This window comes from Cebidichthys violaceus, unplaced genomic scaffold, assembly GCF_023349555.1.
Source record: "Cebidichthys violaceus isolate CVI_PGR_0920_01 unplaced genomic scaffold, fCebVio1.0.p SCAF_11, whole genome shotgun sequence".
NCBI lineage: Eukaryota > Metazoa > Chordata > Actinopteri > Perciformes > Stichaeidae > Cebidichthys > Cebidichthys violaceus.
In genome coordinates, this window is record NW_027176274.1 from 5,742,378 (window position 1) to 5,761,078 (window position 18,701).

At 43.1% G+C, this 18,701-nt stretch overlaps 1 protein-coding gene across 3 annotated transcripts in view; it reads right to left on the reverse strand.

Moving 5' to 3' along the window:
• epb41l5 (erythrocyte membrane protein band 4.1 like 5) overlaps positions 1 to 18,701 on the reverse strand; it is a 28,328-nt gene that overhangs the window by 6,212 nt on the left and 3,415 nt on the right. For 2 of the 3 annotated variants that reach the window (XM_068701739.1, XM_068701721.1), the window contains exons 3-19: positions 15,508 to 15,612; positions 14,123 to 14,165; positions 13,855 to 13,933; positions 13,315 to 13,359; positions 12,781 to 12,833; positions 10,575 to 10,695; positions 10,333 to 10,420; positions 10,070 to 10,158; positions 9,837 to 9,906; positions 8,662 to 8,831; positions 7,838 to 7,944; positions 7,567 to 7,585; positions 6,839 to 6,884; positions 6,265 to 6,389; positions 947 to 1,098; positions 576 to 670; positions 301 to 435 (exon numbers count right to left, since the gene is read on the reverse strand). In XM_068701739.1, the coding sequence (XP_068557840.1) occupies positions 301 to 435; positions 576 to 670; positions 947 to 1,098; positions 6,265 to 6,389; positions 6,839 to 6,884; positions 7,567 to 7,585; positions 7,838 to 7,944; positions 8,662 to 8,831; positions 9,837 to 9,906; positions 10,070 to 10,158; positions 10,333 to 10,420; positions 10,575 to 10,695; positions 12,781 to 12,833; positions 13,315 to 13,359; positions 13,855 to 13,933; positions 14,123 to 14,165; positions 15,508 to 15,612 (1,542 nt within the window). The remainder of the gene's footprint in view (positions 1 to 300; positions 436 to 575; positions 671 to 946; positions 1,099 to 6,264; positions 6,390 to 6,838; positions 6,885 to 7,566; positions 7,586 to 7,837; positions 7,945 to 8,661; positions 8,832 to 9,836; positions 9,907 to 10,069; positions 10,159 to 10,332; positions 10,421 to 10,574; positions 10,696 to 12,780; positions 12,834 to 13,314; positions 13,360 to 13,854; positions 13,934 to 14,122; positions 14,166 to 15,507; positions 15,613 to 18,701) is intronic. The other variant, XM_068701730.1, reaches the window with a different exon arrangement.

An 18,701-nucleotide genomic window follows, 5' to 3' on the forward strand; every position in this document is an offset into this window, starting at 1 on the left:
ATCAGGTGGGGGGGGGGGGGGGGGGGGGGGACTCATACAGCCATGCATCTCTGACTCACAGGACAGCAGAATGACATCGCCACTGTGACATTCACATGGATGTTTTGCACATTACTGACATACTGTCATTCCGCTGCGACACAGACACTGAAGCCCTCATTGTTAGAGCTCGAGAAGGCTGTTGTGAAAGTCAGAAAGGCCCTGGCTGAATGCCATTATTTCAGATACACAAATTAGACGCGTCAAAGTGCGATCAGTAAAGAACAAAATGCATCCAGTTGTGTGGGGTCTGTTCCTCACCTTGAGGGCAGCAGCCTCAACTTGTGCTTTCAGGATGTTACTCTTCAGGTCCTCTGGGGTGCACAGTGGAGTGACAGCTGGACTACTTCCTGTGCTGCTCAGACCACACTTCTCTGTGAGCTTCACCACGTCCTCCTGATGGAGCACACACACACACACACACAAAATATGGTTGATACGTCTGAGCAAACCAGACAACATAGCGATGCTGTCCCTGCTGTAACGTCTCTATGCTGGGGCTTGAAGCAAATAAAACTATATTAACAATTACTCACCTGATTATTCATGGCCATATTAATATTGACATTTTTTGGAGTACCAAGAAGCGGACTGCTCTCCAACTCCAGCTGCTTCAGACGAGCTGCTGCTTCTGGAGAGACACAGCGTCAAACTTAAACACACACCCAAATAACTGCGTTTTAATCATTCAGTACATGCAAAATAAAGACGGGAATAAGACGGGAGAGAGTCTAAGTGGTGGTGCCAGTGTCTCATATTCGGACACATTATCACTATACCGTATTATCCTAACAAGTACATGTTCATATACACTATAGGGATATTCATAGGATTACAGTGGTTTATTTTCCATATCATTGTTCATTGTTCTTCACTGTGTGGTATTCTAGGTTTTCTGCGGCCTCACCAGCGAGGCTGAGAGGATCTTCCCCGGTGGCACCGGTGGCAGCGTAGGCGTAGCTGGGTCCGGCCTCGTCTGCAGCGGTCTCCGGGGAAGCAACAGGAGCCCTGAGGACATCATCGATGCACGTCTCCATCAGGTCAGCAACCGTGGGCATACTAGAGACAGGAAACAGCAGAGGAGGAGGATGTAAAAGAAGCGGCATGATCATGTTTAAATTGAAACAAAAACAGAAACATCGGAGGAGATAATGCAAGTGTTAAATTATACAGCTGTGCAACTTACCTGCGACATCCATAAGACATGAATGGACTCTGCAAAGATGTCAAAACTGGCCCATGATGATACATCAGAAGATTTTTGGAATAACTTCCGACAAACATTACAAAAAATGTAACTTTCTTGAGTTCCTGATAACAACTGTTCCTTCTACCAGAAAGATAAAGGACCCGTGTGTTTAAGAGGGAAGCTCTTTAAATAAAAAGGTAAAGAAGCATGATTCAGTCAATGCAAATACGTCAGCAAAGCAGACAATAACCTTTGAGGGGAAAAAATGTGGTGTAATATTGAGAGGACTTGAAGCGACTTGAAGCAGAACATTTGATACGTGGATTTTGGTGGAAGCTCTTCTAGCAGCCGAGTAATTACCTCATATTTCTGTAGCCTGAAGACACAGTGAAACATGAGAAGTATATATTACTTATTATTACTTATACTGCCTGAGAACACAGCAGCTTAGGCACATCACACACACACAGATGTGAAGAAAAGTACAACGCTTTTCCAGAGGACTCACTAACCAAATGTACATAAACACTCCCATATGTTAAGTAATCCATATCCAACCCTTACGTGGGCAGTAAACACAATGCATTGTATTGTGTATTTAGAATAAATGCAACACATGTAGTTGAGAGATGATAAATCTTTACAACACAAAAGGTTCTGAGCATTAAAGTAATTCTTGTCAATCCTAAAAGTAGTGTCTAGACCTCCTTTGTTACTCTGCTTCATATTGATCAAACACACAGAAAACTACATCGTCTTCTCAATCAAGAGTAATCCTGTCTTTATTCTCTGGAATGATTTTAAACGCAGTTCAGAAAGATATACATCCTTTGGTCGGAGCTATGTTGTAAACACTTAACTAAGCAATCATATTATGAAATCATCTTCATTGGTTGAACTGTGCAAGAACACATTGTTACAGCGGTGTAGGTAAGAAATCACACACATCAGTCAAACCCACCATTAGCTTGGTGGCTGCGTCATTTCATAAAAACCCTCCCAACTGTCTCCACACTACTGCAGCTGTGGAGCTAAACAACTTACATTACATTTTGATTCACTTTTGGACATTTTAATGGGATCGTGCTTGTTGGATTTCTCGCCTACTGTTGGATGAGAAGGTCATTTTGAATTTAAGTTAAGAGTCCAGGAACAAGAAGCTAGTCACTCTCTTCTCCTGCTTCTACTTTCTTGTGCCAAGTTAACAACATCTCTACACGACAGACGAGAAAGATATCGACCTTCTTATCCAAATACCTTTTAAAAACAGCAGCAGATCCATAAAATGTGCAGATTAAATACAAAATAGAGAAAATCACATTTTAAAAATCATTTGATGGAACTAATGCAGCAACAGCGTTTGAAATACTAATTTTGAGAGACTGACACTGGGAACAGAAGAGGACTTGGTGAAACCCTCCAGGCAGGAACTATGTGACTTATTGTTTCCTGACGGAGTCGAGAGTGGAGTTGAATTCCTAAGCCTCACGTTGATACCATCTCCCCCCCAGCCAGCCAGTTTCACCACGAGGTTAAAAGTGAAGGACGGAGGAAAGAAAGGGGGCGAGGAGAGACAGAATGAGAGAGACAAAGAAAGTGTAGAAGGTGACAGGGGGAAAGTGGAGGAAAGAAGCAAAAACAACTTTCAGGATTGTCTTCGGAGGAAGGGTCGAGGACAAGTGGAGGGAGTTGAGTGAAACATTGAGAAGGGCGGTATCAAGTGTGATGGCACGCTTGGAGAGGCGTCAGTCTGTGACGGAATGTGTGATACTTTGAGTGGTTTTGTGTCGAGGAACGTTTCGGTTAAAAAAAAGGACATGACTGCATTCACACCAAATGTGTCCTTCCATGTGGTGCAGCCACCACCACAGAAGTCTTTCATGGGCGAGTCACTGCCGAGCCGGTCGCATTTTACTAGCGTTCCGTCCGATTCATGACAGTACAGAGGGCACGACCGTTGGCAGTTCCTCGGATCTGTCCGGCTCCTTGTGGGGAGCTTTGATGAGACATGAGCATGAAGGGTGGAGGAGAGGAGACCTGAGGAAAACAGGGTGGAGGACAAGGACAAAGGGGAAGGGGATGTAAAGAGACGGGGAGGGGTGAGTGAGTGAGGGGGGAGTGTAGGTAAACCACAAGCAAGACCGGCGGGAGAGGAAGGGAAGCATTGTATGAAAAACACACAGAGAGAGAGAGAGAGAGAGAGAGAGAGAGAGAGAGAGAGAGAGAGAGAGAGAGAGAGAGAGAAGGAGAAACCACTAGTTTGACAGGTTTAAAGAAGAGGGGAGGAGCAGGAGAGAATTTGAGGGAGCTGATAACATGAGTCTGAAAGAGGAGGAGCATCCTTTGAAGTGTAATTCATTGCATATGGACTGACGTGCAGGTTAACATGCAGTCTGTCCTCATGTATGAGAAACAGGATTCCTTGAGGACGTTCTAGTCGTGCTAAGAGCTCCATTTTATATCGTCACAGGAAATGATGTCATTTTAAATCAGGCGCTTGGCAAGAGAAATCCTGCTGCTGATTAAAAGTTGTTTCAGTGAACATTGAACAACATGAATAAATAATAAGGCGTCCGTGGTTGTGATAAGCCTGGCGGTGTCAGGATACTGAACATGCCATGCAACTTATGGCGCATTGCTTCTGGTACACTGTACACATGCTGTGACAAGTGTTGTGACTTGCACACTTGAGCTGAGTGAAGTGGACTGGGTGTCTCTGGAGCTTCCTTGACCTGGCTTTGCACCTCTAGCGGCTGAGGTCTGATGGGTTATGTCAAATCTGTGTGTGTGTGTGTGTGTGTGTGTGTGTGTGTATATATATATGTATGTATGTATGTATAGTTTTTTTTTTTTTTTTTCTTTTTCGTTTTTTTTTTCCCAGCGCTGGAGGCTGCGAGCCGGAAGCCGTTATTCATGATGACAGCTCCTCTGGGAGCATAGGAGGCGAGGGAGCGCACAGTTTCCCTCTGCTGCTGTAAAACAGTGACCGACTCGATGATGCGACTAGATTTACAGCAGACTGAACTCCTACTGACCTTTCATTATTTCCCATATACTCTCTTGATAGCGATGGAAGAATAAAATGCAATGAATGTATTTAAATGGCATTAATCTTCAAGCTATCTAATCTCACTTATGATGACGTTACAGAGGAGAGAAGCAGAGAAGGGGAGAGGAAACGAGAGGAAAGTGTAAAGAAGAGAAGGCAACAGATACAAACAACGAGAGAGCATACAGGCCATTTACATTACCAATTACCATTAATTCATTCTTATTGGTTAACACTTCAGAACTGTTTTCTCTTAAACAAATGTAGCTCCTCTCACTGACTATTTTCTGAATGATCTGTCATTATGTTTCACATATAAATTGAATTATATCATCAGTATGAAGGCATCATATCACACCGTTACATGTATGAGCATTAGGCTTAAGCAAATTAGTGTTTATTCTCTTTTGTGCCGAGTGAAGTCGGAGGATGACAAACAGAGGAGATTGATCGCTCGAGTGCTCCATGCTAAATTAAAAGTGCTAAGTGCTAAAAGAAAGGGAGAAAGGAGTGGGAGGAGAAAGGGATTAGTGTGAAGTATTAGTGGCATCGTCTCTTTCAAAGCATCCTCCTCCGGTCCACTGAGTCAGTTGTAAACTGTTGCCATGGGCTGATAGCATGAACCAGAACTCAGCGTAATGTCTTATCAAAATACACAATAACTTGCAGGGCGTGGGTTTTTGGGATTGCTGATAAAGCATGTTTTTTTTTTATATCATTGGATAAGTTTCTAAAAGCTTGACAACACTGGCCTACTGCAGAGTAACGTGGGCCCGTACCTGGTAGAAAGTATTTACAGCCTTGAGGACATACCGTCAACCCTTTGAGCAACAAGGTTTAGAAGAGGAGTATACAGCATGATGGCTGTGATAGGCCATCGCTCGGTCATGTCTGTGCATCCTGTTTTTCAGGGTAATAAATGAAGAATAAAGGCGTCTGCTCTAAAGCCAGGCAATCCTCTTAGTACAACTTACCAGAAATTTACTTTACTAGAAACGGGATCAGCTCTGAGCTTTGTTCCACAGAAGCCAGCCTTACTTTACACTGGGAAAAAAAAAAAAATCACACGTAGGCAGGAAATGTATTATTTTGGTTTCACCACCAAACACCTGAGATCTTTTTGGTAAGTCCTTAGCATCACTAATTAGAATTATTAACTTCCACTCATCCTCAAATATCTTGTGAACCCTTCTACAGTTTGGAAGATAAATAAGGGTTTAAGGTGGTTGACAAGATGCACAACATGACATTAGAGGACTGAAAGTAAAGACGTCTACACACACACTGGAGCGCACCAAAAGTCTCGAACAGAAAAACTTCCAAAGCTGAAATCGTGTCGCGTAATAGATCCCAGCACCGCACCCCAAATCATCACATCAACTGCACCGATTAGGTTGGCTTTTCATGCTGATTACAAGTGGACAAATAGCAAATCACAGGAAACCGTTTGGTCAGAAGAAAACCCTTCTCCAAAGCCAGAATCAGAGAGCCCGCCACTGCACAGCGACTGATTGGTTAAAGCCAGAGCGATGGCGGGGTTCAGTGTTTGACGTACCTACCTGGTCTGCCTCCAGACAAAGACCACTATGTCCTCAGTACATTTTAATACTGGAACACACAGGGGAACATGGCAGGTTTATAACAGAGGAGGGAGCAGACATATTTGCATGTACATTTGCTTGTTCATACACACACAAAAGCGTCACACAACTGCATTCAAAGATTTACTCTTTCCTGCCATCCCTGGTCACAGCAGAACAGGGTCAGTGGATGAGCCATTTCAACCCACTCTTGTGGCACTAGACCATGAAAAACACACCTAGCTATCCACCCACGTCTTTCAGCACCCCACAGGGATCTCATCAGTGAACACTGTAGTAAGCTGCCACTGGCATGACAGATTAATTGGCATTTAACTTAAAAACATCCATCCATGAAAATTAAATAAATGGGCAGATGTTCCAGAAGAATTCACTCAGGTACCAACCTCCTCTTTTCTCCTCCAGGACTCCTGGGTAGAGCTTCGATTTCCATCGGTGCACAGGCAGCAGCAGCAGCAGCCACCGGGCTGACCACGGGCACTGCTGACCAGGCACTTCTACCGGGAGAAGCCTGGAGGCGCAAAGAGAGAGAGAGAGAGAGAGACCATATATGGTCGGCACAGATGGATGAGATCGGAAGGTATTGAGAATGTTGAGAAAAGGAAGAAGGAATGAAGGAAATAAAAGTTGCAATCTCTCCATCAATAAAGCTTATTGTCATTGTCAATGCATTGTAATATTCTAAGCTGCATCTAGTCATATAAATGAACTATTTGTTTTGTGTGAAAACAGTTACCATTGACTCATCCTTCCCTGTCGTTTGAGTCAATGACACCCAAAGCATCAAGTAAGCATCAGTCTGTTGCTCTACTCTGTTTTGTTCTCCTGTATAATGGAGGAGGGATACACTCTCTCACACACTCTCACACTCTCTCTCTCTCTCACACACACACTCTCTCTCACACACTCTCACTCTCTCATTCTCTCACTCTCTCACACACACACACTTCTTCTCCTCACCTTGTTGCCTCTGCTGGAGCTGACTCCGTTGCCTGAGGAAAGAAGTCTGAGCAGAGAAAGAAAGTAATTATTAAAAAAAATAAAAAAAATAGCAAACACTTTTAACTCAACTGGTTTTCTGTGTCGTCTGAACACTTAAGGACACTAAAGAAATAAACCAGGGACTCTTAACGTCTCCCATAATGCTTTTCACAGAGCACGTTGCTCGTGTTAATGTGGCTGAGCAGCCACCATGGGGGGCAAATCACACAATAATCATCACAATGCTTTGAGTCAACTGGTCCCATGACAGATTAAAACTACCATTGACATCATGTATTTAGCGCGCGCACACACACACACACACACACACACACACACACACACACACACACACACACACACACACACACACACACACACACACACACACACACACACACACACACACACACACAAACAAAAGGCTACTTCTGCAACGAGATTACAAGTCAAGGCTCATGGTGGAACCGAGAGAATTCACAGAGTGTGAGTCACAGCACTTTAAGAAACGCTACTTGAGAACTCTAAGTGGCGTTAAAATAAGACATTTCCAGTGCGAGCCTTTCCATTGTTGTTATTTATCAAACAGGATCACACAGCAGCGGCGCTATGACAATATAAAATTTCACCCTAAAAATAAAGGCTAGATAAAAGTAATTGAATCAGGCAAAGGCACAATCACACTGTTTAAATATCAGTGTACTCACTCCTGGGGATGGAACGCTCCTGTAAAAACACAGAACAGAGAGTCACTGTTAAGTTCAGACTGATCCTAAAATACAAAAATATGGGTTTGTGCATGTTTACATCACGTAGGATATTTCCATTTCTGCATGCATTCCTCATGTGTATATACACTCTGTGCATGCATTTGTATATTCCTTTGCTATGTATTTAAAGTTGTGATATTGATTGTTGTGTATTTAGGCAGTGTATGTATGCTGTGTTGCTGTGTGACTGGGAGAGAGTTGTCCTCGCCTCTGTTCTGCATGGTTCTCCTGGAGTAACGTCGACTGGGCCTTCTCTCGAAGGAGGCGGACCGCCTGGCTTTATTGGCCTTGGTTGTCTGGTACTCTGTCTTTCCACTGGCCACAAAAACACAAAAATACATTTCACACATGCGAGGACTTCCGTTTGCTCCCAGACAGATCAACGCAGGCCAAACCATGAAACACAAAAGAGACGTTTCCTAATGATTCTTGTATAAATCAAAAGTCACAGCGGTGACCCCAGCTGAACTCTGGACTCATCCAAGCGATAACCTTCTATTAACAACAAACCCTGTAACCTCTGCGTAAAACCAACAATACTGCCAGTGCTTATCCAACTGGTTAATGTTTAAACACACACAGAAGGGAACTAGCTGGCTGCTGCGGCATGTTGACATTGAGTGCCTGTCTTGTGCCACTAAAGTATCTGTGTGTACTCACATGTGCAGAGAATGATACTGTGCAGCAAACTAGGACTATCTCTGTTGATATGTTCCAACAGATCGTACAGAAACAACCCCCCCCCCCCCCCGTTTCTCTTTCAGATAGAAGTCACTCACTGGAGGACTCATTTGGACCACACCAGAAGTTTTTGGTACAGATCAACAGTTTAAGAGAACAGTTTGACACACAATTTACTAGAACTGCTTGTAGAACTTCTGTGCAAAGTTGTTCTCGATTCAATTTATAATACGACTTAGGTTGACGTCCCCAGTGATGATTTCGGTGTGTTATTTTAAAGGAGCTTAAAGTCTGCCATGAAAAAGGTGCCTCATTGAAAAGCATCTTTTAACCAGTGCATCGGCCCGTTACCTGTATCTGAAGCGGGATCCCATGCGTATGAATCCAGAGCTCGCGGAGTTCTTTTGTACCGGCCCTCTCAGCCTAAAGAAAGCATGGTGCTCCACAGCACACTTCCAGAGGTGCTTACAGGCCTTGGGGTGGTCCATCCGGAAGACAAAGGTGTGCTCCTGTTCTTTGCCCTGCGGAGGACAGGTGTGAGGTTAGATTAGAGCGAGTCAGAGGAGAGGACCAGTTCACAGTACGTACGTCTACCTTGCATAATGGATATCTCCAGTAAGCGTAACCACCAGTAATAAGTGATTTGTGTCAAACAAGCATCTCAATAGAGAGCTGAGAATTATAGTACATACAGTAAATGCCTGTGGTGAAAAGACTAGCATGCAGCATATAACTGTTTAGGACAGATTTGTGTGTGTGTGTGTGTGTGTGTGTGTGTGTGTGTGTGTGTGTGTGTGTGTGTGTGTGTGTGTGTGTAGGAGTTGGAGAATGGTGCATACCAGAAATACCAGAGGGGGCAGGCTTCTTTATTAACCTCACTCACAGACCTCCAGGATGGCCACAAACAGGCTCTCCTTCCCTCTCATGTACACTAGCCTCTGGGTAGGACAATACTAAGCCTTGTTTCATTTTGACTTGGAAGCAGCCTCTTTTGGGGCTCAGGCTCCGCTTCTAACAAAAGCTTTATGAGCAATAGTCATTGTTTGACCATTTCTTTTAAGTGAGAAAAATGCATCTTGCATGGTTTGTAAATGATTTTGTCTTCGTTCTGTCAGCAAATGTTATTACTTTATGATATTTGGTAAAATGTTGAGATTTACCTTAAAGTTTTAATTGTTTCCTATTTTGTAAGAGGACAGAAGCGATAGGAACAGTTGTTTGTATATTATACGTGAATATGTCATTCACAAGCCCACACCTGCATGAAGTGTTATGATACCACCATTAACTAACTAACTAATAATTAACAATGAACTGGTAACACACTTCGGTGAGGTATTGTTTTGTCCTTGCAACAGGAGCAAAGTGTGGCAGGTGCAGTACATTCTTTGTAGTCAGTATTGAGATTGGGTCATTGATAAACTGTTATCAGGAGGGATTACTATGGGAGACTGAATGCATGTTGTGCATTTTTAACATTCCACTTTATGCACAAGTATCTTGAGTGTGTTTGTGCTCATGTTCACCTGGTCATCATCCTCCACTACCACAAGCGTCAGTTTGCTCTTCTTGAAATCCAGACAAGTGATCTTGGGCCTACAAAGCACACACACACACACACACACACACACACACACACACACACACACACACACACACACACACACACACACAAAGGGAAGAACACTGAAAACTCAAAGATGTTTCTATAAATCATTGAAGTAAATATTTCAGTAAATTGTGACACAACCAAACATACCAGAAGAAGAGCCCGATCTTGGTTTCTCCTTCAAACACCAGAACTCCAGTGGGTGTCAAACCCAGACTGTACTCATTACCATCTCTTGCCTGCATAGCAGATATAGAATAAAAGAAGGTAAAGAAGAGACAGCAAAAGAGGTAAGATTATGATTTTTTCACATATTTATATGCACATTCTCACCAATCTCTCTCAATCATGAAGGACACTTCCTATTCAGGGTATACGGTACATGCTAGTGAGAAAGAGTGTGTGTCAGTTACCTTGACCATATGCATGTCCACCCCATACATCTCTAGCCACTTGGCTTTATTCAGGTAGTTAATTTCAGCTTGGGCTGGCATCTGACCTCTGACAGACAGGAGGAGGTGAAACAAAACAGAAAGAAATGTCTGCATGATGAAAAACATAACTGCAGCTCCAAGCCAAACAGAAGGCCGGCATACAGTCTACAGACCGCAGTACTTCCTTTTATTATTATTATTATTATTATTAGATATCTTACCTGCACTCCTTCCATTTGTTGAATATCTCTAGCTCCATGTCCTCTGTCTGGTTGGGGATGAAGCGAAATTCTGACACCAGGTCCCGATGATGTTCTAATGGGTCGCAATCACCTAACTCAGCTGAAAACACAGGTGTGCACACACTGTGAGCAACATAGCCTCACAAGACACATTACATTGAGGCGCTGTGGTTGTGGACTGTACAGATGTATCCAATACTAACTGGTAATTCAGTGTAGAATAAAGTGAAGACTAGCAACATTCTTGAAATAATCCTTTTGTGTTCACAACCCCTGGAAGAGGAGCCCGAAAGGTGTGTCTAATACTGTGGTAGTAGGTATTCCTAATGTACAATATAATAAACAAACCCGCACTCAATGTCCCCGCACACAACAATGACTGATATGGTATCTGATCTCTCTCTGGGCAAGAGGTCATAGATTTTAATCGGGTGAAAAAAGAGACGGAGGCAAGAAAAAACATAAATCCTCACCAAATAAAAATGAGAATAGTGTGTTGAAAAGAGGACAAAGTAGAAAAAGAGGAAAACCTAATCTCTGGTACTGTGGTGTAGAGAAATAGGACAGAGACTGAAAAGCCTTGGTTCTGATTGCATTCGGGTAGATAGGAGCAATTAGGACCTCACTGTTTAGCTAGTCCAGCTGTGAGGATAGCCTCAGGATATAGAGAAGAGAAAAGATTATTTTACTCCATTCCTACCCCATCAATTGTCAGTGGACCAAAACATAATTTTGAATCAGGGAAAATGAAGGGAGGAAGCTCAACCGAAGGAAAGAGAGAAGACAGAAAGGGTGCAGGATTAGGGGGCCTCCGGAGAGGATGGAGCACTAATGAGCTGGCATTTACCCCACAGTGACTGTGTGTGTGTGTGTGTGTGTGTGTGTGTGTGTGTGTGTGTGTGTGTGTGTTCAAGAGTTTGTGCACGCTATCCCATTCAATAAACGTCTCTAATGATCCACACTGTGTTCCTCTGAAGCAGCACTCTTTCCATTGCTCTTGGAATCAAATGCTGCATTTGTAACTATTACAAACAGTATTTATGTGTAGTTTAAAAGGTATGGGCCCTTTACTGTTCAACTTGTGGTAGGAGACCACTTTCTGCTCCATCAGTGCATTATTAAATGTACTGTATGTAGCAATGGAAATTTGCCTGAAATGGACACCAGGCTGGCCTATTTTAAACGTTCCAACTGAAGGTTTGATAAGCAAATATTGGCAGGAAACTGGAGATAATATTGCTGCTGCATGTAGACTTTTGACTGACAATACTACTGAATTAATAGAGGTGAGAGGAACGGTAGAAGAAGAAACGCCTTGGTAGAATTTAAATGTCCTACAAAAAGGTTTTTTTTTTCCCCATTTAGTTTTCTAGCCAAAGTAGTAAGAAAAAAAAACCGTGTTGTCCTTGGGTTGAGGATAATTAAAACATATTTGTCCTCAAATAAATTCATTCAATTCGTCTCAGCCACATGTGTCGGCCATCTAATTATTTCCGCCGTTACCCGAAGCTACGCCACTCCCTGTTTTGCAGTCGCATTGTAGTGGAGGGCTTTCTCTGGCTTCAGAGCACATGGCAGCTGTGGTTCCAGGAGGGTCCGTCAAAGAGGACGGTGATTCACGAAGACAGCCATGACCGCTTCAAAAAGATCTGGAGGAAGCTGTTGTGGAACAAGGACCCAGGTCCACTCCAGCGGCTGGGCTTGAGAGTACATGGCTCTGGTGAGCACCTTACTGAGACACAGCTCAACTGAGATGTGGGGTCATTACTTTATGGGTTCAACCAGTTTAAAGTAAGTGTAGAGGTTTGGTGCAATGTCTGCTGGGCATGTGTCGAGGTTGAAACGGATTCGAGCTGTGTGGACAAACAGAAAGTAGATCCTAGGAGAGGGACTCAGTCGCTGCAGATTGCAAACATACCAGGCTTCTTGGTATGCGAGTGTACCGCGCTCCAGCCTGAAGCTGACAAACGCTTGTCTGACTTAACCACTCTAACTGGTATAAGCACATGCTGGATATTTGCAACACAGGCCTTTTGGGACTCTGTGCTGTGAACACAGTACATATCTCAACCCTCCAAAAAGGAGTGTGCACCGCAACGCACAAAATAATGGCAGCCATTACAAATGTGATCCCAATTAACAAAAGGCAGAGTTGGAGAGAATCCTGGATACCTGCTGTGCTTACCCTGTATCGAGAAGGCAGCCAGCTCCACCACGGTGTCAAACGGGCATTCTAGCCTGAAAGTACAGACATGGTGAGAGTCAGCAACATCAATGAAGCTGAAACACGGCCATAGGGCATTACAACTCCCTTATGATCTTCACCGAGGCCTACGGCTCCTATTATTAATCAGCCAAACAATTCAAAAGCTGTTCCTTTGTAGTAAAACCTCACACTCACAGCATTCCCAGTCCACTTACTGACTACAGTTAATAATTAACTTCTGTTCCCCAACATGTAATCCTGTATGCCTCTGATAGACACTGATGAAGAAAGGCAACACAGTGCATTGTCTTGGAGAACTGATTTAAAAGTTGTGTGAAATAACTGGTTGTGTGGACTGACGTGCTGCTGCCAGGTCTGTTTAATGGAAAGTTAACCATCTCTTCGTCTGTCTCACTGAACATTTATTTAGAGAACCATAAACACAATATTCTGTGCATAGTTCTTCATTTAGATGGATGGCAGTCAAAAGTTAAAACACAGGAAACTACTTACTTGCCACTGAGGATGTCTTGCTTCAACTGTAGCACAAATAGGTATCTGAAAGAAAAACACAGTTAGATATGGTGATGAAATGTGAATGAATGATAATAATCATCTACGCAAAACTGGCAGCATGGAACATCAAAGTAAATGACATTTTGTTAATCAAAAGGAGAAATATCCAAAAGGTACTTCCTACAAAGTACTTTCTCTGTAGCAAACCTACATTTATGATTTTTGTATATAAACAAACAGCACTTCACTTCATTTCTATTTTTAGCTCTCTCTCTCTCCACGCGCACACACACACACACACACACACACACACACACACACACACACACACACACACACACACACACACACACACACACAACAAAGCAACCTACTTGTATATCTGTTAGAGCAGAGGACATAGCTGACTGTCTTTGAGGTGAATGAGATTAACAGCTCGACAAAACAAACAATCTCAAATGACCCATTTCACCTCTTTTTTTAAAATGTGAGTTAAAAAGAAAGACGATTAGTTCAAGTGTTTGTGGCTCAACTCGCCTGGTGAGCTCCTCGTGCAGGTTGTTTGGTTCTGAAGAGTAAAACTTAACTCTCAGGTGAAGGCAGTATGGTGGGCCAACTAGAAGACAGCCGAGTAAATATTATGGACATTAATGTGATCACATAAATACCAGGGTGACATTTTATTTTAATAAACTGTCTTAAAGACCAGATGCACCACATTCATTTACACTCACTCAAACAAACAGGGTTTTACTTAAAAATGAACATGGCAAGTAAGTATGCATGTTTGTGGAGGTATACTTACTTTTCACTTGTTTTTTGATACTTTTTGTAACATCAAGCCAGTGCTGAAACAACATGAAGGTGATGACATTTTTAAAAACACAGCAGCTTCAACAATGTAGAGAAGAGGTTAGGTGTAGTAAAAAAAATCAATACCAATGGCAATTTGAGCTCTCAAGTATAATCAACTATTATACTTGCCTTTATTCAATTTACAAACATTAAATATTTATATACGCAACTGAATGAATGCACAAAAGCTGAGTGCTGAGTTACGTTCATGAAAAGTTGAATTCTGGGAGTTCCTTCGTCAAAAATGCAACACAGACAAAATGACACAAACACACAACCCTGTGCTTGTCTTTGTGAGGATACTTAATGACATAATGCATTACCTAGCCCCTAACCAATCACAACAAAGTGCCCGACCCCAAACACTCAGCCTAACCTAAATCTCATTCTAACCCAAACCCTAAACCAAGTCTGAACCCTCAAACCGGCCTTTTTGAAGGTCTGTCCCAAAGTGTGGACCAACCAAAATGTCCTCATTCTGAAGGTATTAAAGCTTAAAGCACATATACACACACACACACACACACACACACACACACACACACACAGACTAAAGTCAGTGTTCTGTGCTGTAATTCTTCTTGGAAGTTCAGGCTCTATGAGGCATGAAAAATGTCAAGGAGAGGCGGTAGTGGTGGTGTTTGTGTCTGACGTAAAGAGAGATAACAGAGGGACTCGTAGCCTCTCCAGTCTCCTCTCCCCCACATTCCTTATCACAGCTCTCTCTCTCTCTCTCTCTCTCTCTCTCTCTCTCTCTCTCTCTCTCTCTCTCTCTCTCTCTACCTCTCTCTCTACCTCTCTCTCTCTACCTCTACCTCTACCTCTACCTCTACCTCCGCCCCTCTCCTTGGTGCCGCTTCCTTCAGTTACATCCTCACACCGGCTTTCCCTCCTTCCACGGCCTTCACCGTGCATCAGCGTGAAGGAACAGGGTCACTGGCAGACCAGTGGCTTAAAACGGTTTGTCTCAGACCTCAGCCTGACTCCCAGAGCTGACAAGAGTCCCATAACCAATCCCTTTAGCCCATTCACTGGGAGGGGAAGTCCCCGCCTACAGCCTTCCTTCAAATGGGTGACTGGTGATCTCCACTGAAATCTTAAGTCTGGCTGTGAACAGCAGCTGAGAAGACTGACGGCATGGTGAAGTGTAAAACGACAGTTGGATACAATTCTGATGAGTTCAGTACAGTAAATATTGTGATGAAAGAAACATCTTGAGACATGGTTACACAAAACAAACAAACAAATTAGGCGACACACAGTATGGCAAAGATGCAAAAACATAAAAAAAGCAAAAGAGAGAGAACAGAGATTATTGTGTGTCTCCATTCTTACCGGCACTTGTGCCGAGTCCATGAAGCGCAGTCCGAAGTAGTCTTTCTCTACGATGTCCAGATGGTACATGATCTGGTCAAACAGCTCCTCTCCTTTTGCTTTTTTCTGATCAGGAAAAAACACACACACACACACACACACACACAAATATCTGAGTGTCATTCGACACGAACACTAGGTAAGGAGGCGATGCAGAGTCTCAGGATGGTTAATACATTAAGAGTCGTGAAGAAACTGTCATCTGAAACCTCACGTTACATTATAATACAGGAAACTCCAATATAGCTGTGCTTCTTATATTAACAATTTGTACGCTCATAGTATGTAGGGGTCTTTAGTATGTGAATACCATCGGTCACTGTCAATATTAAAATATATATATAACGACTATTTTATTGATTAGTTGTGAACATAACAGTCCTGTCTATTCTTACCTTTATCTTTCTAGCTTTGTTGTCCTTGTTCCTAGCTTCTATTTCTGTGTAAGTAAATCAAGAGAGATACCAAACACTTTGGGCCAACTTTACTCTGGCCCAAGAAGAATGGTTGTTACTCTTTTTTGTACCTCTCAAAACTATTGTTCTGAGCAGATTAAGTTTAAGTGTACATGCAGAGATATGAGAAAATATGAACCTAAAAGTACTCATAAAGTAAGTTGTAACAGGTGTTTCCCTTTCTGACCAGGCCGTACCAGTTACTGCCTGTGTTCTGTCTGGGATATCTCTCCCTCACATGCGCGCGCGCGCGCACACACACACACACACACACACACACACACACACACACACACACACACACACACACACACACACACACACACACACACACACACACACACACACACACACACACAGAGAGAGGTGCCCCAGACAGCGAGGAGCTGAGGGAAGTGTGGTGGCTGGACACGTCATGTGATCATCTGGCTCTGTGGGCGCTTCACTGCGTCAGGAAAAGATCCGGCCATCTAACATCAGGTTGCAGCTGCACTTCACTTTTCACTTTAAAATCAATAAATTCTAAATCAATAAATTCTAAATCCAAAATGTGTTCTCCCAGTAAAGACGAGTCTTCATTTTCATGTTCTTGGAAACAGGAAGTTAGCACATCTTTTCCATTTGCAGCACGAGTTCCAACAGCAACTCTTAAGGTAAACTTTGTAAACAATGTGCAACATTTTACCCACAGGAAACGGGAACAATTCACACGATATATAAAAAAAGAAACATGCCAGAATTGCATGAGGTGAGCAGAGGGGCGAGGGTGCTCTACAGTGGTCCTACAGACACACACATTCTCACCCCCCCCCCGACCCCAAGAGATCTCCTGGGCAGCTCAGGGGGGCTATGGCCCCATGCTAGCTGGCATAGTTGACAAGGCATACAGTACCCAGGGAGAGAGAGCACAAAGGGCTCATTGTGCATGTGTGCTGCACCCAAGGCCTTGTTACACTGCCTGCGGTATTGTTCGGCTGTTTGCAGTCTCTCCGCCTGTGAGCATCCAGCTCTGCGTCTCGGTTACATTGAGGTATTTAGCTGATGCTCTTATCTACTGCAATTTACAAGTCCGCTAAAAACCAAGCAGCGTAGTAATGCACCCATTAGAAACGGCCAAGACACCGTGTCTAGAGCAGGAGGAGGACTAGGGCACTTCAAGGAGGTAAACCGTGTGGTTTGTGTTTCATTTACAGTATGGCTGTCAAAGAATGACAACAACACACCTTAACCTATCATTTTGGGGAAATTGTTTACCCATTACACTGCAAGAGATAAGATTTAAAAAAAGATTCCGTTTGTCCTCAATGACCATCAATTCACATGCCGATGTTAAACAATTGATAAGGTATCTAAACACGGCTGCAGTCATCCGAGCCAAAGTCGCTCAACCACTGCAAAGTCAACCTGCAGTACCCTGAAGACGACACACACACACACACACACACACACACACACACACACACACACACACACACACACACACACACACACACACTCGGTGATAACATCGAGTAGATGCTGTTTTTGGTAGACTCTAGATTTCAGGATAATGTAAGCGTACAGATTCAAAGTTAACCTAAATACTTGCGTACATTAAAACTATTTGAGATGTAGAGGGCTAGTTTAAACCACTTAACCGATGTGGCTTTAAGAATGTTGTTTTGTTGCATATCATTCCCAATGATGTACCAACAGCAACAGAATGACCTGTTTTGTGTAACAATAAATGAAGCTTGCATGTGCTTAACTTTTGCTCTGAGCTTTAAATCTACAGCGAGAGAAAAGGAAGTTGGAGGAGGTGACAGGGTGGGTGGCAACAGAGTGGGGAATGGGGGGGGGGGGAGATAAAGGGAAAAGACAAGGAAGTAAATAAATGTAACAGGGAGGAATGTGAATCATAAGGCTGTGTAGGAATTATGTTTGGACATGGATGCGGCAGAACAAAGGTATCCCTAGGAGTCAACTTTGGGTGGCCTTACATACTAGTTACACACACACACACACACACACACACACACACACACACACACACACACACACACACACACACACACACACACACACACACACACACAGAGCTGGAATGCCAGTTAAGCAAGTAAAAGAGTCCTTTTCAGTTTTGGATCGTAGTCCTCTATTTATAACCGCATGAACATCTAAAAAGAAACAAGAAAAACGGCACCATTTGGCAGGGGGTCCCCCAAATGTATGCAAGCGTGAGTTGAATTAAGCATTTAGCTGACACCCACTACTACATGAACCCTTTGATGGAGCTACATTCTTTACTGTGTAACAGAAGTTTTGTTAAACCCAAAACAAACAACAACATTGAGATTTGTTCAAGTATTTTGCAGAACACTAAAACATGAATCCAAACTACAACAGAGGAAACAAAAGTCTTTGTAATTGACAAGCAGACTGGATTACACCTCCGGATATGAACGCTCCAACCCTTTTACACCATGTGCTTAAGCAAAGAAAAGACTCCCAGCAATAGACAGTAGTGTGTTAAGTTTACCTAAATGATAAGCATGGCCAAAACACTGATAGTGGAGAGCTGCAACTGCTTTGTGCAAAGTTGCTCTACAGCCAGAGTCTGAACTGTTCGTCCATCGAATCCAGAGCATTTAGGAGCAGTTCAGACAGAATAGCACAACAACAACAACAACAACAACAACAACAATATAAGCTAGCAATGCC